This window comes from Setaria viridis, chromosome 7, assembly GCF_005286985.2.
Source record: "Setaria viridis chromosome 7, Setaria_viridis_v4.0, whole genome shotgun sequence".
Taxonomy (NCBI): Eukaryota; Viridiplantae; Streptophyta; class Magnoliopsida; order Poales; family Poaceae; genus Setaria; species Setaria viridis.
In genome coordinates, this window is record NC_048269.2 from 3,212,809 (window position 1) to 3,240,667 (window position 27,859).

The 27,859-nt window shown below is 48.3% G+C and overlaps 1 protein-coding gene across 8 annotated transcripts; it reads left to right on the forward strand.

Annotated features, from left to right (window-relative positions):
• The first annotated feature begins 244 nt into the window (after positions 1-244).
• On the forward strand, positions 245-27,859 carry LOC117864397 (polycomb group protein EMF2B). 8 transcript variants are annotated; one of them, XM_034748486.2, is made up of 24 exons: positions 251-516; positions 662-843; positions 1,088-1,211; positions 2,626-2,796; positions 3,152-3,311; positions 3,431-3,486; positions 5,201-5,315; positions 5,400-5,535; positions 5,621-5,689; positions 6,277-6,413; positions 6,917-6,976; positions 7,119-7,243; positions 14,620-14,675; positions 17,384-17,436; positions 21,415-21,468; positions 21,547-21,606; positions 21,952-21,998; positions 22,080-22,255; positions 23,680-23,806; positions 23,925-23,973; positions 25,106-25,189; positions 25,329-25,408; positions 27,372-27,461; positions 27,566-27,859. In XM_034748486.2, the coding sequence occupies exons 4-24, from the start codon at positions 2,699-2,701 to the stop codon at positions 27,678-27,680; spliced, it is 1,947 nt and encodes a 648-aa protein (XP_034604377.1). In that variant the 5' UTR covers positions 251-516; positions 662-843; positions 1,088-1,211; positions 2,626-2,698; the 3' UTR covers positions 27,681-27,859. The 8 variants fall into 8 exon arrangements, 7 of the variants coding, with proteins under 7 accessions (XP_034604381.1, XP_034604377.1, XP_034604382.1 ...); XM_034748491.2 differs by having other exon boundaries at positions 662-2,578; positions 2,738-2,846; XM_034748493.2 differs by having other exon boundaries at positions 662-2,578; positions 2,738-2,796.

Here is a 27,859-nt window from a genome sequence, read left to right on the forward strand (position 1 = left end):
GTTCTTTTATACATGACGCTAGTTATCTCAAAATTGAGCTATAATCAGGTTCATATATAAAAAGGAAAGAGAGAACCTCAAGTGTCGGATACAAACTGAAATAAAAAAAATATAGATCTCGTACGAATGTTCTTTTTTTTTTTCGAAAGACCGTCTCATATGCTTACATGCCTGTCTGGATATGATTTGAAATGCGAGCATTCAATTTCTAGCCGTATTTGTTCGAATTCTTTCAAAATAGTACGGGGAATGGATATAGCACGGGCAATCGAACCGTTGTAAAGAGCGGGCACAATCTCACCTGCTCCTCCGCCGTCCGCCGTCCGCCGCCTCGTGCTCCCCTACTCCTCGGCCCCCGGCCGGTCCCTCCGTCTCTCCTGCGGATCTTCCATCGACCGCCCCTCAGTCCTCTGATCCCGACCTCCCGCCACAGCGCCGCCCTTCTGTCAGTCGGTACAATGGGGTTCAGCTCTATCCACATCCACGTGGGATGGATTGGTTTCGCATTATTTGGTTGTAAGTAATCCTAGCTTGATTCCCTAGTCTGTTTCTTCTCGATTGAACCCAATTCAGTTCCTTCCTCCAATTCGATTTATTTGGTTGTGGAATTTTTGTCCGGCGGTAGTGCCCTAATAATCCAATCCATCCATGGTTCAATTAGGTTCTTCTTCTTCGGCATTGTGAAAGATGCCAAGATCGACGCCGGTTGCAACCAGTGAACTTCTTGGCAAGCAGTTGAGGTCCGGAGGCGTTCATGTTCCAACAAATTTGGGCGTTGAACTGAACCTTGATGCCCCCATGCCAAGTCGGCTCCTGAAATTCGTTTTTCTTCTTTGCCCCAATGTACTCCTTTGGTGCCATTGTTCGGTTTGCATTACTATCTTCATTTGGTGCTATTACATGTTTTTTGCCATCATCACAAAACACTCGGGCAGTAAGTAGCTGTGCTGTTAGGAATAGATTCCCTGCCTGATTAGAAATATGCAATCCAGGTTTACATTTGTGGCATGTATATTTGGTTCCTTGGTGTTTCCCATTTCATATGCTCTCTTTTGTATGATAAGTTATTTTACTTTTGAATTGATAGATCAACTGTGGGAGTCCTCCTTAGCCTGTGCAGGATAAAAGTACTCCACTGCTATGTTTCTGCTAAGAATCTTTTAAGCATTGCTCCTGGATAATGGGCTGTAGCATCAGGTTCCGTAAAGAAGGTACACCTATTTTCAGCGTTTCCCATATTTTGCTTACAGAAATGCTAATTTGTAGCTGCTAACCCCACCTTGTGCAATTTTCTCCTTGTCCATAGCATTGTCCACTCTGCGGCAGTGGTTGTGTTGCCATCAGATTTTCTGTTTATGCTGTTCTGAATTCTTGAACTCTTTACGTTTCACTTAACAAACACATTTTTTTGTTGTTACTTTTGATTTTAAAATATAGGACAATTTTTTTGCTAGAACATGCAGGAGAGCTGCATATCTTTGTATTAAGAAGGAAAAAAGAAGTCTTACTATGCTCTTCCAAGCAGAAGAGTATGCATACTAAACATTCACACTCACACCCTGATACTAGTAGATGAAATTAGTACCACTTACAAACAATAAAACGACCAATGATAGAATATGACTTGGTCGCGTGAAATACTAGAGCTAATTCATCTTTGAAGGTACTTTATAGAATTATATGCCAGTACAAATATATTTTTATCACCATTCTTGCGCCCGTCACAGGAACTTGTTATCGTTAGTGATGATGTGGTTCAGCAAGCTGTATGGGAGGCAAGCTGTTCGAAGGGTTGGAATTTCTTATTATCCTAGGATCTTGACAACTTCCAATTATTTTAGATGAAAAATAGAGCTCCTTTACTGTTCCAATGGATTTTTGTTGGGTTGTGTTTCTTTCTTAACACAAGACACTATTAATATATTACTACAAAGTAGGTTGCTGATTATTTAACATATGACTCTCATGGGTCTAGTGGTTGGGGAGCAGAGAACTTGCCTAGCCCACCTGGGTTCGAGGACCACACTCCACGTCTCCACATATTGAAACACCAGCAGGAACGTCTTCCCCTCTGTTATTTTTTTATTATTTAACATATAGTATGATAATAATATCAATCTAAATCACCAAGGAGCTAATAATGGCAATAAAAATTCTTATTTTTTAAAGGCGTCCCTTAATTTCAATTAAATCTATCCATTTTGCAGTCTAACCAACAGGCCCTGGGTTGATCTTTATTCAGGAATCCAGATACATGCCAGCTGTGCATTTACAGATTTATTGCACCTGGTGTTACTCAGAATTCACCATGGCTTTATTTTGTTTTACACTAGCTCCCATTGTTCAATTCTTCAATTTACTGTGATCGGTCCTTCTGGATCCATCCCCCTTTTCCACTAAAGTCCATTTGCACACACCCTTTAGACTTGACCCAACACAGAATAAAACTCCTGCAAGCGAAGGCTCCAAATCTCCCGATTTGCAGCCACTCTATCGCCGCTGCTCTTTGAATGGATCCAATCAAGGGAGCAGTGATCTCCCACCCCTACTGAAGATTATTTGAAGTAATACTTATTCGGTAAGAACTATTTTTGATTAGTTACATTTTTCCCTTTTTTTTCCCAGGAGCAGCCAGTCAGATCTGCCTGCAGGATCCAATCCAGTTCCTGGATAATTTCATCGGTAGAAATTTTGATTTATGCTATTGATGCAACCTGTCGATAAGATCCTCTTACAGGCACTTGTGCTCTTGTGCGTGCTGGATTTGGTGGGATCCTCGAATCCACGGGAACCAAGGTGCTCATCCACTGGATGTCTTGCCAAGCTTTACCAGATGGTGTTGCAATGTATTACCCTAACTTTTTTCTTTAATCTTGTATGCTATGTGTGTCTTACGTTTGGCATCTGTCTTACCCCTATTTGCAAATTTGAAGTGTCTGGGGTTCTTTGGTACATGTTTTCTTCCATATTTCTGTGACCATTTGTGGGTGTAATGGTCTGGGATTTGGTAGTCCATATATTTTTGTTAGTGATTCAATTTCTCTGTGCATCCTTGGCATGTGTATATAGTGAATGCCTGAATGGGATTCTTGGTTTGAAGATGGTATGCAATCTAGTCTTTTTGCAACTTGTATTTGTACTATGTATACAGGAATACGGGTTGCATATATGGATCTAGTTCGTCTTCAGACAAGATGCATCATTCCCAGTCAAGAGATGAGTTGCCTCCAGATTGTGCTGAAAAAATTCATGCCTTATATTGCAAGCATGTTATACTCTCTGACATTATTCAGAAACGAGCCAATGTAAAGGTAAAGTTCATCCTAAAATTGTAAACCCTTCTTTTAACATTGCACACATAATAATCACCGCACAATAGCAGCCTTAACTTTAAGTACTTTTCTACATCCCTGATAATCAAACTTTGCAGCCCTCTTTTCTTCAAAGGAACCTTCGTTACAAGATACATGCCAAGCAAAAGAAGAGGTAACATCCTTCAATGGTTTAGGATTTCACTATTTCCTCCCTATACTGGTATTATTTTGCATTCAGTTGAGCTTTTAGAACAGTTTCGCATTCTTATTCTATTTAGGGTTTTGTTTTTCAGTATCATTTGCTAGTGACTTTGTTGATACGATTTCTAAGTTGCATAAGTAAGAAATGAAGCTTGCTTGCGCACTTTACACTAGAACTTCTGGTGATCAGGTTATGATATATCCATGTGCGGCACAGCTTCACAGACTTCATCACAATTTGGAGGACAATCTAGCTTTTGATTCAAAAAGCACCTACTTTTTAGTTAAAAAACACAAATTGTCATTTGTGTAGTAGACATGCCCAGGGCCCATGATGTTTCTTTTTGCACAAAATACAATCCAAAACTATTTGTTCATCCTATTTGGATTCATATAAATAAATCTTCATGCATGCATAGTGATGGTACTGTTTGACCTACATTTTTCTTTTGTGAAAATTTTCACATCACAGACTTCATACATGCATAGTGGTGCACTGGTGCTCCTGTTTGACCTACATTTTTCTTTTGTGAAAATTTCCGCATCATAGATCCTGTTTCAGTACAACAACAACAACATAGCCTTTCAGTCCCAAGCAAGTTGGGGTAGGCTAGAGTTGAAACCCAACAAGAGCCACAAATCAGGGTTCGGGCACATGAATATCTGTTTTCCAAGCACTCCTATCCACTGCGAAATCTTTGGGTATATTCCATCCCTTCAAATCTCCTTTTATTGCCTCTTCCCATGTCAATTTTGGTTTTCCTCTGCCTCTCTTCACATTACTGTCACGCCTTAGGGTTCCACTACGCACCGGTGCCTCCGGAGGCCTTCGTTGGACATGTCCAAACTATCTCAGCCGGTGTTGGATAAGCTTTTCTTCAATTGGTACTACCCCTAACCTATCACGTATATCCCCATTCCGGACTCGATCCCTTCTCGTATGATCACAAATCCAACGCAACATATGCATTTCCACAACACTTATCTGCTGGACATGTCGTCCCTTTGTAGGCCAACATTCTGCACCATACGACATTGCAGGTCTAATCGTTGTCCTATAAAACTTGCCTTTTAGCTTCAATGGTACCCTCTTGTCATATAAAATTCCTGATGCTTGGCGCCACTTCATCCACCCTGCTTTGATTCTATGACTAACATATCTCGTTGTAGCATTGATCCCAAATATCGAAATGTAACCTTCCTAGCATTTCAGTACTGTAGCAATTTGTTGGGATTTTGAGTTTTTGACAGTTCTAACACCAAGGCTTGTAGAATCTTTGACCCGATTAAACTGGAATTGAAGCTATTTTGTGTGGGAAAGTTTAGTACCTCTCGTTTTCGGGAAGCCCCAGCAGCTAAGGCAAGCAAGTTATATAAAAAAAACCCCATAGAACCACAACATGTTTTACCTTTTTCAAGATTAAATGCTATGTTGGAAGTATGAATCCAGCATCAAGCAGGGAAGCTAGAAAGCTAATTCAAATGGCTGTATATCCGACATCACTTTGTTTCTAGAAGCTAATAGCTACATAGCTGGAGCTTCAGCACGACAAAAACAAGATGATAGCCGGGCTGAAGGACTAAGAAATTATTAAGTTTGTTTCAGTGAATTTTGTGGTAAATACTGACATGCTTGAAATTTGTTTGTTGCAAATACTGAACTTCACTTGTGTTCATGAATATAGGATTCAGATAACCTTATCACTGCCTGGAAGTTTAAACCCTGAAGTGCGGGCACAGAATATCTTTCCATTATATGCTTTGTTTGCTAAACCAATTAGTTCTGTTTTGCATGAAGGGGTAAGTCTATCTTCCTTTACTTTATGCAACTGAAATTTTATGCCACCAAATGGTCCCTTTCTCATCTATGACATGACTTCGCAGCATTCTCCAGTATATCAGTTCACCCGGGCTTGTTTGCTGACTTGTTTCGATGAATCTGGATGCGACAGCCACACTGAAGCCACGTTCATCATTCAAGACCTGAGGACTTTAGCTAACATTATCCTTGTTAGCTGTGGTATATTGTGCATCCTATAGGATTATCTGTGTGTTGTATTTCTTTGATTTCATCAAATTTGATTATTTCTCTCTCATTTGTTAAGGACAAATTGGACAAACACCTGATGAAAATAACTTCTCCAATAACGATTTGGAGAACTCTTCTCTTCAAAGTATGTTTATGGTTGTCATTTTGTGGCAGATATTGAATAGTTGCTAAAATATATTGCCTCATATTGTCATTTGTATCCGTAATATGGAACACCAAAACACTCCTTTCTGATATTAACACTGACGGTCTCTGTCTTAGTGTTCCTGTGTCTGTACTTTGTAGTCTGTTCTGCTTATGGATTCTATTAGCTCACACTATTCTGCATCCAGCACGCCACAACCATCCTGGAACCACCTGCCTTTCACTTCTGCAGTTACCAGTGGATAACTAGTTAACATAATCCCTTACCATGTTAGCCAACACAAGAGTTGGCCTTGTTTGCTTGCTATACCAAGAGAGCGCATAAGTATCTTTAAACAGAGACTGCATTAGTACCTTTTAGCTGAAATAGCCAGACCAATATGACCTTATACTTGTGAGTAATATGAAATATTCTTCTAGCTGATGGGCTCTTCACCATTGTAGCTTCCACCCTTATAGAAAATATAGTATAAATATGCGTCTTCTGGGCAGAGTGACAGGTATTGTCTCTTAGAAACAAACCATATCCTTACCAAATGAATTATTTTTCATGATGCACTTTAACAGAGCTTGAAGGGCAGTGTTTCTGGGGTAAGATACCGAAGGATTTACTTTGTTCATCATTGGAGAACTGCGTGGATTTAAGCTTAGGACGGACTAAGCAGTTTGCTTTGTCAATTACTATGAGCCCAGGCTTCGTAGAGGTATGCAACAAAGTCCTTAAAGTATATATTGTGCATATTCTAAAGGTTAACGTCTTTTTGTAAAGGTCTACCTTATTCCCCTTAACAATGGAATTGTTTGGTTCATCCCCTGAACTTCTTTTTTCTTGGTCTGCTTAACCGTTGAATTTCTATTACGGAATCACTTCATTCCGGCATTCCCTGGAACCAGTTTTGAGAGTGTATTTTCCCACTGTGGTTGTTACATAACCAGCATTTAGCTACCATGGCATTGCACATGGGTGGTGTGGGTGTATGCCTCCACACTCCCAGGTTTGTGCTCTCTTCAGCTCAAAGTTGGTGCTTTGTTTTATTAATGCAAAATCACCTAGTTCCTTACTCCTAGGGCCGTGACTGCTTTTGGGTTCTACTTTCTCCATGTTTTCGTAACATATCTTTCACTTCCATTATGCTTATTGCACTTAATGGTAACACTATGCTAATCCTATTCTCTTTAGTTACTAATTGTTAATTTGCTATTGCAGTCAAAATTTCTCAAGCAGGACAGTTTCTTGACATTTTGTTCTTGTAAGCTTAATTCTGTGGTACTATCCTGCCTATTCCTCTCTTTATTGTTCAATCTACTTAATATTTATTGTTTTTTCTGTGACAAAAATAGTTAAGTACACTTACCTTGTAATGTACTTACTGTACTTTTGCTGAGATTTTTGAGCCTTGCTGTTTCAGTGTCCATATCAATTACATGTAAGCGTATGTGCACAAGAGGCTGGTGCAAGAGACATGTTTAAATCTCTTTACAATTCTTACTTATATAATGATGTCCCACCATCTTCTTTACCGCATATCATAAGGTAACAATAACTCATTCTATAGAGCTTGTCTCATGTTATTAATTGTTCATTTCTTCATTCTTTTGTGCTCATTACATTACCTCCCAATATAGGAATGGTTGTGCTTAATGCTTGCGTGCTCTATCTCCAAATGCGATACTTTGCTGTTTGGATTATATTGAGAAGGAACTGTAGATTATTACATCTTGTCCTTAGGTAGTTTAATTGGGGAAGTGTATGTTGTGACTAGGTTGATTTTAATACAGGATCTTTGTTATGGTAAAGTGGGCTGGCCCTGGCCAGAACCAGTCCGACAGCAACAGATAGGATTAGTTGTTCAAGTTTGTTAGCAAAATAGGATTTGTTCGTGGGTTTGTTAGGTGCCTTGTGTCTATAAAAGGCTGCCGTGAGTCCTAGGTTAGGTAAGCAGAAAATAGATCAAGAGAGCATCTCAGAGCCTCCTGCGGGAGGGCGAGTTAGTTGATCTATTCTGCTGTCCATATCTCCATTGTCCAATAAACAGTCTATATCAATCTTGCCCTCGTTAAACATGCTAATGCGAAGTGTTATAAGTTGTTGTGTATGTCGTGATGCATCTGATTGTGAGTCTTTGATTAGGTTGACTATGCTGCAATAACTTTCTAATAGCAGCTGGTAAAATATGCTTTTTTGATAGAGATGTAATTCCTTGTCTATTGGGCTAACCCTAGAAGGGTAGCTATATAGTAGTCATACATGGGCCTTATTGGGCCATAATACACACATACTCCAACACTCCCCCGCAGTCTGAACTACCGACGCAGCGGAGTTGCAGACTGGACATGAAAAGAAGAAGGACACACACAAGAGCCCCCCCACAGACGCAACTAGCCACTGGTGATGTTGAGGCTGGAGCGAAACTCGGTGAAGGCAGACGACGGGAGGCTCTTGGTGAAGATGTCGGCAAACTGAGAGGTGGTCGGGACGTGGAGGACCCGAACATCGCCGATGGCGACCCGATCCCGGACGAAGTGAAGGTCGATCTCCACATGTTTGGTCCGCTGGTGCTGAACAGGGTTGGTGGAGAGGTACACCGCACTGACGTTGTCGCAGTAGACAAGAGTGCTCCGGGAGAGAGGAGTGTGGAGCTCGGCAAGGAGCTGTCGAAGCCACGATGCCTCTGCCACGCCGTTAGCGACAGCGCGGTACTCCGCCTCGGCACTGGAGCGGGAGACCACCGGCTGACGCTTGGACGACCAGGACACCAGGTTGCCGCCCAGAAAGACGGCGTAGCCGGAGGTGGAGCGCCGAGTGTCCGGACACCCGGCCCAGTCAGCGTCGGTGTAGACAACGAGCTCAGTGGAGGGAGACCTGTGAAGGAGGTCGTAGTCCACAGTGCTCCGGAGGTAACGGAGTAGGCGCTTGAGAGCAGTGAGATGGGGCTCCCTGGGATCATGCATGTGTAGGCAAATCTGCTGAACTGCATAAGTGATATCCGGCCTGGTGAAGGTGAGGTACTGAAGGGCCCCAGCCAGACTCCGGTACGCAGTAGCATCTGTCACAGGAGTGCCGTCGGCCTCTGACAACTTGGCCTGAGTGTCAACTGGAGTGGAGCAGGGCTTGCAGTCAGTCATCCCAGCTCGCTCCAGGATATCAAGAGTGTACTGCCGCTGGTGAAGAAAGAGGCGGCCTGACGAGGCTCAACGGTGACCCCGAGAAAGTGATGGAGCACACCCAGATCCTTCATAGCGAACTCCTGCTGAAGTGAGGTGATGATCCGCCGTAGGAGGGACGGACTCGAGGCAGTGAGGACAATGTCATCAACATAGAGCAGCAGATAAGCAGTCTCAGCACCATGGTGATAGATAAACAGAGAAGTATCGGACTTGGCCTCCACAAAACCCAGCGTCAGTAGGTAGGCAGCAAACCGCGAATACCAAGCTCGAGGGGCCTGCTTGAGGCCATAGAGTGACTTGTTGAGCCGGCAGACCATATTAGGCCGAGAAGAATCAACGAAACCCGCTGGCTGGCTGTGCTGGCTGGCTGCAGTAAACTGTCTCAGTCAGAGTACCGTGCAGGAAGGCGTTCTTGACGTCGAGATGATGCACGGGCCAGGAGCGGGAGAGAGCCAGTGAGAGAACAGTCCGGACGGTAGCTGGCTTGACCACCGGACTGAACGTCTCGTCGTAGTCGACACCAGGGCGCTGAGTGAAACCCCGGAGAACCCAGCGGGCCTTGTACCGATCGAGGGTACCATCAGCCCGCCGCTTGTGTGTCCAGAGCCACTTGCCGGTGATGACGTTGGAGCCAGGCGGACGTGGCACCAGATCCCAAGTCTGGTTGGCGAGGAGCGCTGCGTACTCCTCTTCCATCGCGCGGCGCCAGTGAGGGTCCGACAGGGCGCCGCGGACGGAGGAGGGTACAGGAGAGACCGGCGGCTCGCCGGGCATCGCTGTAAGAGCCCGGGGCTGCAGGGTACCAGCCGCGTGTCGCGTCACCATAGGGTGAACATGACGCAGGTGCCGGTGTAGGAGAGGCGGGTGGTACACCGACGGCACGACACGGGCAGTCGGGGCCGGCGGAGGTGGTGGTGTAGGCGTCGCCGGCGGAGAAGAGTCCACAGGCGGTGACCGAGGCGGCGACGGCGGTGGCGTGGCCGGCTCCAGGTGTAGTGGAGCCGGCCGCGCGCGGCGCTGGTAGACGAGCACTGGCTGCGCGAACCGTGCAGCAGGTGCTGAGTGCGGTGCCTCCGGCCCCGCGCAGGGCGGAGGGGTAGGGGCAGCACCAGAGTCTGGCGCCGTCGGACCCTTGCTGGGCACAGGGTCAGGGGCGGCACCGGTGGACGTCGAGCCCGGCGAAAACCACGGTGGAGCAGTACCTGCAGGACACAATGTCAACGGTGGCTGGTCCACCGGGTCAGTGGGAAACAGGGAGGAGAGATCAGGGTCGGAGGTGGAAGGGGGTGGGGAGGTGGTGGAGAAAGGGAAGACGGACTCGTCAAACACTACGTGGCGAGAGATGAGGACCCACCGAGAGGAGAGGTCAAAGCAACGGTACCCCTTGTGATCCGGGGAGTACCCGAGGAAGACGCACTGAGTCGAACGGGGAGCCAGCTTATGAGGAGCGGTGGCAGTGGTGTTAGGATAACACGCACACCCGAAGACACGAAGGTGATCGTAGCGGGGGGAGGTACCGAAAAGAGCGTGGTGTGGAGTGGGAGCGGGGCAGGCAACGGAAGGTAGGCGGTTAAGGAGATAGGTGGAGGTGTGAAGACTCTCAGCCTAGAAGTGGGCAGGGAGAGAAGACTGGAACAGAAGAGAGCGCATGGTGTCGTTCGTGGTACGAATCATGCGTTCAGCCTTACCGTTCTGGGAGGAGGTATACGGACATGACATGCGTAGTTGCACACCGTGAGAGAGGAAGAAGGCACGGGAGGTGGTGTTATCGAACTCGCGGCCGTTGTCACATTGGACGGCCTTGATGGTGAGGCCGAACTGAGTGGACACCTAGGCGAAGAAGTGGGCAAGCGTGGGGAAAGCATCAGACTTGGCACGCAAGGGAAAAGTCCAAGAATAATGAGAGAAATCATCAACCACAACAAGATAATACTTATAGCTAGAAATGCTCAAAACAGGCGATGTCCATAGGTCGCAATGTACAAGATCAAAAATATGGGTTGCATGTGAAGAGGAGGTAGGAAACGGAAGGCGAACATGACGGCCCAGTTGGCACGCCTGACACAGGTGCTCATCGTGAGCCCGAGTACATGGTATGTCGGAACTACGACTAAGCTGTGTCAGGGCATCACGGCCAGGATGCCCAAGACGCCAGTGCCATGTAGTGGAAGAAGTGGTGGCGGCAAAAGCAGCTGACGAAGCGGAGGGCGAAACGGAAGGAGTGGACGCAGGAAACCGAAGGGAGTTAAGGGGCCCGGTGCTGTCACATCGGAGAAGAGGTTGCCGGGTAGCCAAATCCTTCACAGTAAGACCAGAGGAGTCAAATTCAACAGAACAAGAATTGTCAGCTGTAAAACGGCGAATAGAAAGAAGGTTGTGAACCATGGAGGGAGCAACAAGAACATCAGGAATCCGAAAAGAACCGTGAGTGTGAGCGGTACCCACGGAAGTGACAGGAAGACAAGAGCCATTTGCGACCATGATGGACGAAGGGTGGGAGGAAGAAGGAGGGTGAACAGAAGAGAGTATACCAGGGTTGGGTGTAGTATGGAAAGTGGCACCCGAGTCGGCGATCCAGTCCTGGCTGACTGGCGGAGTCAGGGTCATGGTGCCGAAAGAGCGGGCCAAGGCTGTCGGGTCCCACCCGACAGGCCCAGGCGAGGCCCCGGGAGGTGGAGCCCACGGCGACGAAAACGGAGCAACCGGTACAGCGCCAGCGAGCATGGCGGCCGGTGGACGAGGCTCGCCGCCGGTGGCCTGGAAGGGCCACATGGAGATGCGCCCTGACCATGGGTTGGCAAAGGATGGCCAGGAAGAACCCCGTGGAGACGCCGGCGTGCCCCCACGACCAGTGCCCGCACCACGCCCCCCGCCGCGGCGACGGCGGCCGCCACGGCCTCCCCCACCCCCGCTCGGCCCAGGAGGAGGAGGACCAAGAAGGGACGACGGTGGCGAAGCGGAGGGACGTGGCGTAGGAGTCACGGCAAGAGCGGTCGAGGAAGACGAGGAGCCCGGCGCGGGAAGGGACCCAGGTTGGATGCCCTGAGTAAGCTCCTCCATGACAAGGTCATCACGGACCTGCAGGAAAGTGGGGAAGGGCCGCTGCCGGGTGATCCAGGTGCGGAGGTGGGCGTAGCGCTCGTTGAGGCCGCGAAGAACGTTGAGAACCAAGATCCGGTCCTCCACGGCCCAGCCAAGGTCACCGAGGGAGTCCGCCATGGTCTTCATCTTCCGGCAGAACTCGCCAACGGAGAGGTCGCCCTGGACGAAGGTGCGGAAGCTCGCGTCGAGACGAAGGGCCCGGGCTTTGGCGTTGCCTTGGAATTGGCCCTCGAGCGCCAGCCAGGCCCGGCGGGCGGTGGTGTCGGGGGTGCCGCGGACGAGGTCGTGGAGGTCGAGGGAGATGGTTCCCAGGATCCACGACAGGACGATGCTGTCGAGGTGAAGCCACACAGCTGTCCGAGCCGCAGGGAAGGTGTCGGTGAGGACATGGTCGTCGAGGGCGTAGCGGCGGAGAATGAGCAGCACCATGTCCCGCCAGCGGGCGTAGGAGGGCGACTCAGGGTCGAGGACGACTGGGACCAAACTCTTGATGTTCTGAACGCCCCCGGCCTGGTAATGCAGCTGCGCGACGAGTGGATCGGCCGGGTCGGTCCAGACAACCACAGGCGGACGGGGAGCCCCGGAGCCGGAGGAGGTGGCAGTGCTGTCGTGGTACACCGGGTGGACGAGGAGCTGCTCCGCCTCAGCGATCTGACGGGCCAAGACGTCGGCCGCATCACGCTCGCGCTCCCAGGTCAGGGCCGCTACGCGCAGGCGTGCCTGGCCCTCTGCGGCAGCAGCCCCGGCGGCGACGAGGGCCGCAGCGAGGGCTGAATCGGGAGGGCCTGCTGCGTGTTGGTGAGGAGGTGGCAGAGGAGGCGGGGCGGGGAAGGGAAGGCGTGGCAGTACGAAGCCAGCACTGGGCCAGACGTGGCCGCCCGCGCCCGCAGCAGCCGCGGCCGCGGCTGGATCCACGCCGGCTGGATCGACGCCCGCGCGCCCGCCTGCGCCCGCGCGGAGGGCCGCAGCGGCGGCTGCAGCGGCGCCGTCAGGGTCGCGTCCCGCGCCCGCGCCCGCGCGTAGGACCGCAGCGGCGGCCGCGGCCTGGTCCGCGCCGTCCAGAGCCCCATCGTGGCCCGCGTCATCGCCGGGGGCTGGATCCGCGCCCGCGCCAGGGATCCCGTCGGCGGCGGCCGCCGCTTCCGCCGACCAGCGCCGTGGAAGCGGCGGCCACGCCCGCGGGAGGCCTTCCCGAGGCGACCTGGGCCCATGTGGAAGGAAGGGATGGGAAGGCATGGAAGTAGGAGGGAGGAGGGGGAGGAGGGCCGCCGGCCATGGCGCCCACGGCTGCCGGCGGCGGCGCCCTGGCACTGGCGGCTGGGAGAGGGAGGTGAGGAGAAAACCTAGTCTGATACCATGATAGAGATGTAATTCCTTGTCTATTGGGCTAACCCTAGAAGGGTAGCTATATAGGCCCTGTTTGGCATGGCTCCAACTCCGGGTGGAGCTGCTCCACTCCAGAATTCCACATGGAGCCAGCTCCGCTCCAAAACACCAGAAAAAAATGAGGTGTTTGGCTAGATGGGTGCTCTCAGCTCCAAAAAAGATCGATTTCAGTGTGGATTGCCATTGTTGCCCCCCAATTGAGGCCCCACTTGTCATCCTCTCTATCCCATCTTCTTCTTCCCCTTTTTCCACTGCATTGTGCCGCACACGGGAGACCCTCCACGGGCGGCAGGGTGGGTAGCGACGGGGCGGCGGGTGGCGACGGGCGACGACAGGCGGCGACGGGCGACGACAGGTGGCGACGGGCGACGACGGGCGGCGAGCGGCGACGGGCGACGACAGGCGGCGGGGTGGGTAGCGACGGGGCGGCGGGTGGCGACGGGCCACGACGGGCGGCGAGCGGCGACAGGTGATGACAGGCGGCGACGGGCGACGATAGGCGGCGGGGTGGGTGGCGACGGGCGACGACGGGCGGCGACGGGCGACGGGTGGCGGCGGCGGGCGGCGACGGGCGGCGACGGGCGACAAGTGGCGGCGACGGGCGGCGACGGGCGACGGGCGGCGGCGGGCGGCGACGGGCGGCGGGGCCGGCCGGCTACAAGGGCGGCGACGGGCAGGGCTCTGGCGGCGAGTGGGGCTCGGGAGAATAGAATGAAACGTTTTTTGTGTAACCAGTGGCCCAACTCCACGAGAAGGTTCAAAAGAGAGGTTTCTGGAGCAGCAAAAGAGGTGCTTCAAAACTCCACCTCCATTTGCACTACAGCTCCATGGAGTTGGCAACTCCATGGAGTTTTGGAGTTAGGGTGTTTGGCTGAATTTTTTGATGGAGTTGCTGGAGTTTAGGAGTGGAGCCGTGCCAAACAGGGCCATAGTAGTCATACATGGGCCTTATTGGGCCATAATACACACATACTCGAACATTTTTAAATAATATGAGTAATGTTCATACTTTAGAAATGGGCTTTAGATTTGGGAGTTGGCTCTTATATAGTATGTCGCAGTCCAGTGGATGATGATGTAGACCAAGTAGCCTCACCTGACATTATTGGCAAGGAATAGAGTTTTGCTGGGCCTAGCTATAGCACCTTGCTTTATCTGTATTCTTTATCAAATACATTGGCACGTTGCTACACCTAACTTCACTGTGAGAAGTTCCTTTTTTTTGAAAACTTGTGAGAAGTTCCTTTCCCACAGGTTAAGAGTTGGAAATGTGCTCTTTAAGTATGGAGACAATATTTGCAAGACAGAAGGTACACATGCATAAGCCAAGAACTTTGTTACCTATATTTTGTTTGCTTGATAGGATCAACATTGGTTTGTTTTCAATTTAGCTGTCACACATTTTTTTCCAACACAAGATTTGCAAAACCCCCATAACTCGGTAATGTTATTAGAGGTAAAATAACTATATGACTACCCTTTATTTATTAGCGTGTCACTATATGATGTGGTAACATGCTTGAAGAATCACCTATACCATTCGGTAATGGTAATTATTTTTCTGGAATATTTATGTGTGTACACTTCCTAAACAGACTCGTGTCACAGCAAAAGAAGTTTTAGTCCCATATTGCTTAGAATAGGTTGTGCCAAGGAATGCATCTCATGTTAATATAGATGCAAGGATGCAGAAGTGTACACCACAAGATACTCCTATCTATAATCCTACCTCTGTTCTTTTCTTATCTGTCATTCAGGACATTGATACAGATACACATTTGGCCATTATGTTTGATAATTGTTTCTTAGTGAAATTATTAAAAATATGATAAATGAAAGTTTTCCTTATGATGAATCCACTTATAACATTTTCATCTATCAAGTCCTAATGATTTCATGTGGTGCACATATTCTAAAATAAGATCTATTTGCGAATGGAGGGGGTAAAGTGGAAGTCAATGATATTACATTTTTCTCTTATTCTTCTAGTTTTCAGGTTTGATTGATGTGTTGATCCTGGTCGGTTTGCAATTTATCACTTTATACTCAATAACTAGTATTATTTTGAGGCACCAACATGATACAATGGCTCCTTCATTAACCATTTTCTGTAAACAACAGTGCTGTTCAATTATGCATCCTTCTGACATCTAAGTTATGTTTCACACTAATAAACTGAGAAGTCAAATTTATACCACATATATTGTTTTGTTAAATATAGGCAGGGAAAAGAATGTAAGGGTGACTCCGGTTAATTATTCTTTAGAAGAGTTCATACTTTTATGAGGAGCACAGCAAAAATGTTTGGCAGATACCAGAATCCTAATTCTGTAGGATGCTTTTAAAATAAAATTTTGTACAGCATAGGTGACCCTGTTGAGGTAACTGAATCTGAATGATGACTACCCATTACCCAAACAAACTCATTTGCATTTGAGGTGGAAGTAGAGTGCGCGGTGGAGCTGGTTGTGTCATTTTGGGAGGCAGAGGTGGGTAGAAGTGCTGCACAGTAGGCGGCTGTGGATTGGCTTTCTCTCTGAGTGTGCCAGACCTATGGCATGTGGCCCCACGAATTTTCGGTAAAATATGAACTATCGAGACTATTTCCACGTCGGCTAACCGGATAGAGGTTCAAATGGCTTGTATTGAATTGTTTGGAGTAGTAAAATGAGTCGAAATTTCGTTTGGGCTATTAGACAAATAAACAGGATTGTTTGGTGTGGTAAAGTGAAGTAATGAACATCAATTTCAAAAGGATTTCAATGTTTTGTTGGGTGAGACACTTACAATTTAGGAAAATTGGGTTCGTGACACTGAAAGATTCATGTTTTAGAAATTTATCATCGAATCGTTCCGGTACACTTTAATACCATCAAAAGATGTCGCCGTTTAGAATTTTACCACTCCGTCACGTTTTCCATCCATACTGCTGTTTCTTCATGATTTCTCTTCTTTCTGCCGTTTGGCTCTCAACCTTTCTTCTCTCTCCAACCAGTGAACGGAGGAGCTGCTCCCCCTCCAACCAAACCAGAGGAGCCGGCGAGCCGCATGTGCTTGCTGCTTCCATTGGTCAGGAAGTGAAGGGCCGTTGCTGCTTGCATTGGTCAGGAAGTGAAGGGCCCTTGCTGATGCGTGCTGGGTCTGGGTGCTGCCACTGCAGGATCTAATTCCCTTGCCATGGCATGTACTACAGCAGTAGCAGGCAGCGAGCTGCAAATCCTCAGTGCCCAGCTCTAAATCGGCTTCATCCTCAATGGAACACAAATCCATTCAGCTCCTCTGCAAGTGCCATAATGTACTTGACCCCGACGGGGAGAGGTGTGACGGGACACAGTTGGCTCATGGCGGACTTTGGCATAGCCAAGCTGGGGCAGCCATGGCTGGAACCTAGCTTGGGCGCAGTGGCTGAGCCGAGCTGGGGGCAAAGAAGTGGGTTGATGCGCGGGCAGGGCGGCGGCCTGCGGCCAAGCCAAACTGTTGCGCGGCTATGTGGCAAGGTGGAGCTGATGTGAGGCGTGGCCATGGGTTGAGTAGGTTGGGGCACGGCGGCCTGCGGGCTGCCGCCAACAACCTGGGCACGGCGCTTGCGCCTGAGAAGGAGAAGATGAACAGGAAATTACGGAGATGACGTGGGATGGATGAAAAATGTCACGGAATGGTATATTTCTTAACGGTGGAATCTTTCAATGGTATTAAAGAGTACCACATCAGTTCGCTGGTAAATTTCTAAAACATGGATCTTTAAGTGTCGCAAACCCAATTTTTCCTACAATTTAAGGTCTAACTTAGCTGCTGGCCTCATTTGGCTACACCTGGATTGCCAGCTGCTTTTGCTTTGTTTGATAGCTTTTCATGCCCAATATTGTAAGTTAAACACTCTAGAATTGCTCTGTCTTCAATTTTGCATCCCTTACTGACAGTTGTTATTTGAGATATTTTTGTTTGTTCTTAAACCTTTCCTCTTACATTACACAGTTATAACATTTTTTATATTCATTTATTGAACCCATCTTACCAGTTACTGAAGATTTTTGCTGCTCATTTTGCTTGGTAAAGTGTGGAAGCTTCACGGTAAGGTTTGGAGCAAAGTTTCTTTTGTGTTATGTTTATATTTTACTGTTTTGTGCTAACGATTGTCTCATATTTTAGTATAGAAAGAAATAACATGTTTAAGATTAAAACAAATAGCTTTTGTTATTTTGTTCAACTTCAGCCACATTGTTGTCTCTTTTTTGCTAGCAAGGAATTTGAGATTGTGTTTTCGTTGTCCATACCTTCAACTGATATTTATATTGAAAGAAGTTGTTGGCCAAATGGATCACTTTCTCATTCCACGCTTGGGTAATAGCCCAGTTTTGGTACATATATAGGCTGCCAACCAAGAGGTAGCTTGGTGGCTAAGCAAAGGGGTAAAATAGGAATAAAAGCTAATAGAGCTACTAGACTTAACTATCAATCTCCCCCTAAGTCTAGCAGCTTTTACATAGAAATGAAACCATAATTGGTGATAAGGTGCACGTAGGCACGAACCACCCACGGATACTAGTGCTCACAGGCACTAAGTGCATACAGGCACTGCTAATATATTATTCTATCACCATAAGGACTTAACTCTTGGAACTTGACTCTTCCTGAGTGTTGATGTGGTTGCCTTGACGCTCCCTTCCTCCAAGCAGCTCCTTCATGGAAGACAGGGTTCTTCGCCAAGGCTTGAGCGCATCTATCTGCATCACGGCGTGCTAGGCCGTGTGTCCCTCAGCCTCAGCAAAGGAGCGAGACTCACCGTCGTCGTGCATCAGGTGAAGCATGGCACCGGTCCCGTCCCGTCCCGGCATCGGCTGGTCGCCCAGAATGTCCGCCATGGTGCGGTATCGCAGTGGCTCGCCATCGTGGTGCGTGTCGACGCGGTCCTTGTCATGAGAGAGTGGAGTGGCGAAACTCACCGAGCAGGGCTCATTGTGAGCCGGTGTTGACGAAGCAGTGCTTGGAGGAGTACTCGTCGGAGTCGGTGGAGGACTCGTTGGCGCCAGTGAAGAGCTCGCCGTAGTGGGGACTGGGGTAGGCACCCTCAGCGAAGAAGAGCTGCCACTCCCCCAACTCCCTCGAAGTGGACATAGTCGTTGTACATCGAAGTTGAGCCGCCATCCATCATCTTGCCCCGCACCATCTCCTTGGTGCCAAGCTGTGCCACCTCCGCGTAGAGGACGTAGAGGTTGTTCTTCCCCCTATCCACCTTGGCAAGGAGGCGGCTTCATCGATCCCAGATGCAGAGCACTCCGCTGTCGATCTCCACGCGCGACCTGTTCTCATCCAGCTGCCCGAGGCTGGTGATCGAGTTCCTCAGCGCGGGAGTGTAGTAGACACCAGTGAGGAGCCGGTGCTCGCCAATTTTGGCGACGAGGACGACAGAGCGGATGCCCTTGATCTCCATGGCTGAAGAGTCGTCGAACTTGATGGAGCCGCGCATGTCAACGTTCAAGTCGGAGAAGTACTCCCGGCGCCCGGTCATGTGGTGTGAGGCACCACTATCCAGGAACCAGCCGTCGATCTTGTCGTCATTGGTACCATCGCCGAGGGAGATGTGTGCGCGCGGCTCCTCGAGGTGGAGGAGAGCTGTTGTGGCCGGTGCCGCTGGAAGAAGCTCGATGGTCCCGTGAGCCAGGAACAAAGCTGCCTCCTCCTCCACAGCCTGCGCAACGTGGGCCTAGCTGCGCCTCGGCTAGCGGCACTCTCTAGCCCAATGGCTAGTCCTACCACAGTTGTAGCAGGTGTCGTCTCGTGCGGCCTCGCGCTCTCTGGTGGCACCGCCCTGGGCGCCTCCTCGTGCGCCGCCCTCGGCACCTCCTCGTGCCTTGGGCGCCTTGCGCAGTTTGCCGCGCTTACGACCGCCTATCGAGGAAGAAGAAGACTCCTTCCGCTCCTTCTGGCGGGCGAGCCACCTCTCCTCGGTGAGGTGGAGCTGACCACAAAAGATGACCTCCCCACTAGAAGAAGGCTCGTTGCGGTCATTGAACGCCTTGAGTCGCCCCGTCAGCTCCTCGATCGACAGTGCTGAGAGGTCAAGCAGTGTCTCGATGGAGATAGCGAGCTGCGAGTACTTCGGAACGACGTGCAGGAACTTCGCAACGGCTTTCTCCTCGTTGATCTCGTCGTCACCATACTGCTCCAGCCGCTGCATCAGGTAGGAGAGGTGGAGGGCGAAGTCGTTGACATTCTCGCCCGGCTTGAAAGCCAGACAATACCACTCCTGCCGAAGCTTCTGCAAAGTGGACTTGCGGGCGCGATCGCTGCCAACTCGAGCCGCAGCGATAGTGTCCCAGGCGGCCTTGGCAGTCCTCTTCCTCGCCATCGGGACCGCGGCGTGCAATGCCTCGAGTGCTCGCCGTCCTTATGGCTGTTGACGTCGCTATACTGGACCGCGTCCCACATCTCCCGCACCTGGAGCTTCACCTTCATCACCGAGGACCACTCCATGTAGTCGGTCTTCGTCAACATCGGCCACTGTGTGCTACCAACAAACTCCCGGATGATGATCTTCACGACCCTCGGGGGTCGGTGCCCGGAGTCGAGGTCGGAGTCGAGGCTGGACTCGTGGACGGAGCTCCTCCTGCTCCAAGGACGCCCGCCGTCCGCGCCTCGACGCAAGTCCTGGACCCACTGGTCCACCCCCGCGTTCCGCCGCCGGTCCGCCTCCTCCAGCCCAGAATGGTGGCCCTGCGCCTCGGCACCGACGCCCTGCGTCGCACGCCTTAGTTCCATCTCGTTGCGCTGCGCCATCTCGCGCGTCACCTCCGCCTCCTTGCACAGCCGGTCTGCCTCCAGGCGCCGCTAGGTAGCGGCAGCCGCTGTCGCCTGTGCCTCCTCTGCGGCGAGGCAAGCTGCCTCGGCTGCGCGTGCCGCTGTGGTCTCCATGGGTGGTGCACGCGCTGCCCAAGCCGCAGCCGCCTCCCGCAACTCGGCGTTGCGCAACGCCGCTGCGCGCCGCCGGTCCTCTCGCCTCGCGGCCTCCGCCCCGCCGCTCCTTCTCGCGCGCCGCAGCCGCACGCCGTGCCCGGTGCCGCTCCAATGCTGCCTCCTCCTCAGTCTCAATACGCCGCTCCTTCTCTCGGCGCGTTGCATCACCGCTGCCACCACCGCCTCTTCACACCGCTCCTCCTTGGCCACCGCCCTGCGGCGCCGCACAGTGCTCGTGGCCAAGCGGTGGGAGGAGGTACGGGAGGAGCCCCTAGAGCTGGTTAGGAGTGTCGGCACCACGCCAGCCGGCGGTGGCGTGCCGACAACCACAGCCGCGCGGCCCGCGCCGCCTACGCCACCCGCGGCCGGTGCTCTTTTGGAGCCAGCCATGGGAAAGGTGAAGGAGAGGTGAAGGAAACCGCCGGGAAGAAGGGGAGGGAGCCGCCGCTGGCACCCGCGCTGCCCTGCTGCACGCTCCTCCGCGCGCTCCGCTGCTCCTGGCCGCCCGCACCCACGTCGAGCTGCTCTGCGCTGCCCCTGCAACGCCACCTGCGCCTCCTGCGTGCCGCCGCCGCGTCCGCGCCGAGCCGCCGCCCGCTGCTGGCGCTTGTGCCTGCGTCGCCCAAGCCATCTCACTCGCCGCCGCCCGCCGCAACAGCCGCTCGCGCCCGAGCCGCCGCCACTGGATCCGGGCTGCGGGATGGTGAAGGACACCCGTCGGCCGCTGGATCTGGGCTGGGTGGATGTGCCGCCACCGCCCGTGGTAGGTGGGCCCGCGGGGAATGGATGAGCACGGGAGAGAGACAGAGTAGCACGGGGAGCATGGGTGCTTCGGGAGAAGAGAGAGGGGATGAGAAAGATAGGCTCTGAATACCAATTGTTAGCTAAATGGATCACTTTCTCATTCCACACTTCGACAATAGTCCAGTTTTGGTACATATATAGGCTGCCAACCAAAAGGTAGCTTGGTGGCTAAGCAAAGGGGTAAAATAGGAATAAAAACTAATAGAGCTACTAGACTTAACTATCAGAAGTAACATCCATGTTTACTCTCTTTCGATATCATAGCTAATATAATGATTTTGGTTATGTCAGGGTCTGCAATGTCACTTACTCTCATCGCATGACCAGTTCAACTTTGGGTTCTTGGTTCGTAAACCTCTAGAAGTAACCTTCTTCAAACACGCTCAATTCTTTGGTAAATAGTCTTTTTACTTGTTCTTACAGATATCTAAGAAGGAACAGGTCGTTAATGTTAGTTTGAAGCACAATACCTGGACAAATGAGGTAAGAAGATTCAAATGTATGTTGCTGTCTAGTTATTAAGAAATAAATGAAACTGATGTACATAGATATGCATGCCACAGTCAGTGGTTTACAAACCTTTTAAGTTTAACGTTCCTCTTATTCTTCTGCTAGTTTACCTCCCATAGCTCTGTTTTGTTCTTGCTTTCTTTGGATGTAAAAGTCAAGGGTGCACCAAAACCCAGTTAAGAATTTGGATGCTTAACATGGAAGATCCAATGGGTTTTTACATGAATGACATTGGAGATTCTTGCATACTGAATACCATTTTAGATGAAACATTTTTGCACATAAATGTCTGGAAAAAACTAATGCTGTCATTTCCAGGATTTTCCTGCAGGAGTTGATCCGAGACAAAGAACATTTTCCTTCTTGTATGCTTGTTCTCCCTTGCCTTTTATGATTTATCACTTCTCTATTCATCCAAATTTATATTAGTAATAATGGTTCATCAGCTCAAAGTATAAGAAGCGTCGAAGAATAGTTACAATGACTGAGGGGATCATTACATCAAAAGTGACTGAGGCGATCGTTCCGTCAAAAGCAACTGAGGTGATCCTTCCATCAAAAGCAATTGAGACGATTGTTCCATCAAAAGCAGCTGAGACGATCTGGCATGGATATCTAATTGGTATGGGATCAAAATTACCTGTAGATACCCATGTGCAAAAGGAAATTAGTACATTTATAATCTTTTTCTTCTTATCCTGTGAAATGAACTAATGTTAGGAGTACTGTTAATGGTTTTAGTTTCATATTAGTTATGGATCTAGCTAGGAAGTGTCATTAAAGCAGCAATGACTCCCAATTCTCTAACATGCACCATGTCAGATTTCCTTTCACATATGGGTTGGACAATTCAAATCTTTTACCTCTTATCTTATTTGATTTGCATTTTTTATATTCATATTATAATATACTGAAATCCTACCTGTTCATGATTACGTACTTTGTCTCCTTTCCTTGTTTTTAACTTAGTTTAATAGTTATTTGTTGATCAAATTTAATTTAGGGGAGAAAATATATTTTAAACTGCATGTTTTCTGTAAGATACATATATACAGGTTGGCCACATGGTCCAAGCAGTAAATTTTTATAAAACCCTTCTTGAACAATTGGTCTACACCATGCTAGTCTGTAAAAGTTGAACTCTTCGACATTTTCTTGGTGTAGCTTTTTGAGAGATGTTATTGAATAGAGTCAGTATAGCCTGATAAAGTGGCTGTTTATATATTTGTGGCAATCATTCTGCTGGCATATTGAGAAAAACTTGCATTATATTTTGACTTCAACACTTAATTTAGTTACATCTGCGTACCCTGGTAATAACTAAGATGTGTGATGCCCTAAAATTATTGCATATTTCACAACTGGATACCCCTTTTTTATAGTGCTGACTTAAATCCCTAAAAGAATGATATCTAAAGATTAAACCAATGAAAATTTGTCTTCAACTAATATTGTGCAGGTGAAATCCTGCTGATAGGGTTTTGGCTACCCCCTTGGATCTGGGGCCTAGAGGGAGGGAGGGAGGGGGTGCCCGGCGCCCATGGAGGCAGTGCAGGGAGAGGGGGAGGGGAGGCCGAAGCCTGAGAGCTGGAGAACTTTAGGGTTTTACCCCTTAATTCCTTTCTTGATTAATTTGGTACATGGGGCCTCTATTATATAGAGGGGACACGACTTGGCTCTCAAGGAACCCTAACTTGGCTTGCAAGCCATCCTAATATCTAGATCCTTCCTAATTCCTAATCTACTATACAAGATATACGGCAGCTGCCTGGGGGCGCCGCCGCTACAGTGCTGCGTGGCCCCCTGGCGCAGGGGTCCTGCTGGACCCATTGGGCCCATAGGGCTTGCTGGCCCAGTTAGGCCCCTTTTGCCCCTGGCGCCCAGTAGGCCCTCGTCCCTAACACCTGCACACATAGTATGTGGCTTCTATAGTGCCACATAGGCAATAACAGCTGCCATTGTATCTCTGAAATGCCTTGCACATAGCACATCAATTTTGTTTCTGATAGTAATCATGGATTTTCTTGATGATGCCTAATTTTTCAGGGACTTCTGTGTCAGACACATCAGTTGATCCTGCCTATTCAGTACATGGCAGCCATCTTTCACCACCAAGAGTACTCCAGTTTGGAAAGACCAGGAGACTATCTGTTGATCAGTTGGACCCCAGAAAGTAAGCTCTTATTTTCGTTCTTGATACCATGTTACTCAGTTAATTGTGTCTTGAATCACCTTTGATACAAGTTGTTCAATTAACTCGTTGCTTTGTTTACGTTTATATCATTTGGCAGTCAGCTACTCCTTCAAAAACGTCAATTCTTCCATTCTCACAAAGGACAGGTGTTAAACTTGTGCTCCTCTTTTCATCCATATTGTCTTGTTCCCATCCTACACTTTTCTATTGATCTTGACCATAATTCCATTGAGCTATGTAGGCTGCACATATTGCCATGACCGTAATTACCTCTAAGCCTCGGTCAAGATCAGCTACTGCACATAGTGCCATGACATTAATGCTTACTCAGTCATTTGATCAATACTGCTGTTCTATTCCCTTAAGTAAATCGAGGCTTTTCAATGGATATCCTTTTTTCCCTTTCCCTAGAATGACATTATAGCATTTGACCAAAAAAATGGAAGTTAATTAGTTCAGCAAACACTAACATAGCTGTTTTCAGTTGAAATTAATGATTGTTTTTGGGCATATGATATTTGGTTGCTAATTTTGCATGTTTTAACTAATGTTTTAAATAGCGGGCTAAGGGGTTTAGCAGTGGGACTATAAAAAAGCTAATAGTGGAGCTAAATGAGGCTATGGCGGCTAAATTGTACATGAACTCAAGTAGCGTTACCATGCCTCAAATAGCTATAGCGGGAGATTTTAAAACCTTGGTTTTAACAGAATAGGGAAGCTTTCAGATCTAAATGTCATTACTGATAATTAGCCCATTGAAAAAACCAAAGTGAAAAATTTTCGTTCCAAAGTTAAATTTGTGCATTTGGTTTGTCAAGCGAAGATAGGTGACAACCTTGCTAGGATTATTCATTTTCTAGCAGTGTCATAAATGATAGAAATGTTGTTAGATCTGTAAGGTTGAGTGGCATACCAAACAGGTGGCAACCCTATACTTGGTTTCTTTCCTTTCTAGCAGTCAGTCATAACTTCTTGGTGGCATACCGGATACTACTTGGTACCACATTTTCACAAATGATCTACTAATTTGATGGGAAGGCCTGATATAATGTTGTAGGAAGTATTTGAAGATGTTTGCTAGGCTAGCTGACTTCAGTTTTGTTTTCATGTCCAAAAGTTTTTGGCCAATTTTCAGCTTTAGTGTTATGCTCTCTGTGCTGGTAATTTAATTTGTTGCCCTTGAGCTTTGCTTCCCATCATCTTGCTAAGTTAACTGCCTCCAATGATTCATTCCTATATTTGCAATCTAGCTTAATCATCTCCTTATACTTATTGTAGCAAATGGCATTGGAAGAAGTTCTCTCAGATCATGATAGTGAAGACGAAGTTGATGATGATGTTGCTGACTTTGAAGATAGAAGGGTAGATACTCTTTTTTGCTCTGTTCTTGTGCTAGAATGGAATATGAACAGTCTGCTACCTTAGCTTGAGCTTCATTAAATATGTATTTGCTGCGTAATAGTTTAGTAGTTTAGTTATTTAACTTTCTGATTAAATGCAGATGCTTGATGATTTCATTAATATTTCGAAAGATGAGAAGTCTATCATGCATATGTGGAATTCATTTGTTTCCAGACAAAGGTCAGGTCGATTCCTAATATTTCCATTTAATTCCTGGCTAGGTAAATAGAAGTGATTTCAGTTCCTGCTGTTGGTGCACTAGCTCAAATTGTCTTTACTACTATGGCATGTTTTAGGATGAGTCAATTCTTTCAGTGCCATCAAAATTTATATGACTTCCCTCAGTGCCATAGATAGAATCCTGTGAAATTCCTTCAATGCCATTGAATTTTAGATTTATCCCCTCAATGCCATTCCATCCATACTTCCATCCATGTGCTGTTAGGTTTAGTTGGAAAAGGCAATTTTGCCCCTTCCAAGTTAGGACCCACCTGTAAGTAAAGTTGTGAACAAATTACCTTTACTCATAACTGGGCAAAAGGTTCTCTGTTATCTTCTTTTATTTTCTTCCCCGACCTTATCCTCCCATGTGAGTACAAGACCATCCATTTTCCTGTTCTTTTTTCTTTCTCTTGACTCGTGTCTCCAGACTCCAGCGAACGTATCAGGCAAGCTTTGCTCTGCTGCTCCTCATGCCATAGCCAGGCCGCTCGACGGACGACACGAGTTCGTAGCGCAGTGCTGCCTCTTCCAAGAAAACACGCCCTCCATCATCTACATCACCAACCTCACTGTGTGCCTCCAGACCTTTACCGCCGGGGAAGAAAAAGCCCGAGCCGTCACCGCTGGCAAACCCCTTCGCCCGAGACCGGCACCGCCATCCATGTCCTCCCTACCGGGGCCGGGCAAAGGAGGGGCCATGGGGAGGAGCTGCGGGCTCGGTAGAGGAGGGGCAGCGAGGAGGAGCTCCGGGCGGATGAGGGGGCGATGGGGAGAAGGTCCAGTCCGGGGCCGGGCGGAGAGGAGTGTCAGGACCGGGCGAAGGAGAAAGAGAAAAAAAGAAGAAGAGGTGATTGAGAGGAGCTGACAGATGGGACCCTAACCTGGGAGGGGCAAAATTGTCTTCCCAAGCAGACTTAACAGCATATTGATGGAAAGATAGACGGAATTGAGGGGATAAATCTTAGATTCAATGGCACTGAAGGGATTTCGCAGAATTCTATGGCACTGAGGGAAGCCTTATAAATTTTGATGGCAGTATGGCACTGAGGGATTTGCTGAGGTAGGGTAGCTGAGACTAAATGCTAGTATAGGTAACAATGTAGATAGCTGCTTGTGATCAGGTTCACATTATCCGGTATGTTTGCTAGGGTATAGAATTTTCGACATCCTATTACTAGAAATTAATTTATATATTTGAGTATTCACTATGTCACTGCAATAGTTATGATCTACAGTCATGGGTTAGTTGAGTTATGCATAAAAAATGTCCATTTAATGAAAACTTAGGTCCCCTTTGGTAGGGCTCCGGCTCCTTCTAAAACGGGGAACAGCCGGAGAAGTCACTTTTTTTTGCTCCGGCTTCTCAATACAAAACGGCTCCGGCTCCTCTAGTGTCCCATGCGTGGAGCCATTTTTGGCATCTCTGTTTGGTAGGGCTTCAGCAGGAGCAGCAGGAGAAGCCGGAGCCGGAGCACTACCAAAGTGGCTCTTAGTAACACTATAAAGTTGCAACATTGCCACTAGATGATTTGATAAGACATTTCTTAAATCTAATGCCATAATAATACTACCAATGCAACATTATGTGCTGCTTGAATGTCGCTACAAACTTCTTTTTTTAGGAACGCACCATCACTTGTTGATCCTGTAGCAGACTTTTTTCCCATCAAATATGCTGGAGAGTTGCGTAGCATTTTCGTTAAAGAATAAATTGCCTATAGCAGACTTATGACAATAAAAACTAAAAGATATGCTTTGATCCTAATCAGACCGCAATCTATTTTTTACTACATATGACCCTAATCAATCTTTTTTCCTGGAACTACAATTTAGTTTGTCAGACACTTCTACATCTTTGTTTGGACATTTCATTGACCTATATGTGCGATCTTCTTACTGAAAATGGAAGGGTAAAGTGCAGGGTGATAGCTGATAGTCATATGCCATGGGCCTGTAAAGCATTCTCCCAGCTTCATGGACAATTACTTGCACGAAACCCTTCTCTACTAGGGTGAGTGACTGCTACATGAGTTTATGCATGTCTGCGGACTGCAGCAGGCATGCATTTTCATATGTGCTTGTGTTTTTATTGGAGGTTTTCTTACCGCAAAACAGGTGCTGGAGGCTTTTTATGATCAAACTCTGGAACCACAATCTGCTAGATGCGCGCACCATGAACACCTGCAACATCATTATCGAAGGCTTCAGGAACAAAAGGCTCCCCAAGTGAAATCTGATGCATTGAAAACATTTCAGTCATGAACAATGATAAACTAGTTACACTCTTTTCATTGACATCCTATAATCTTCTTGATGACATGGACTCCAGCTCCAGATGAATATTCTTGATGCCATGAATTTTACATGAAGTGTTGGTTATTCAGTGACTTGGAGAACTCATTTCCTCTT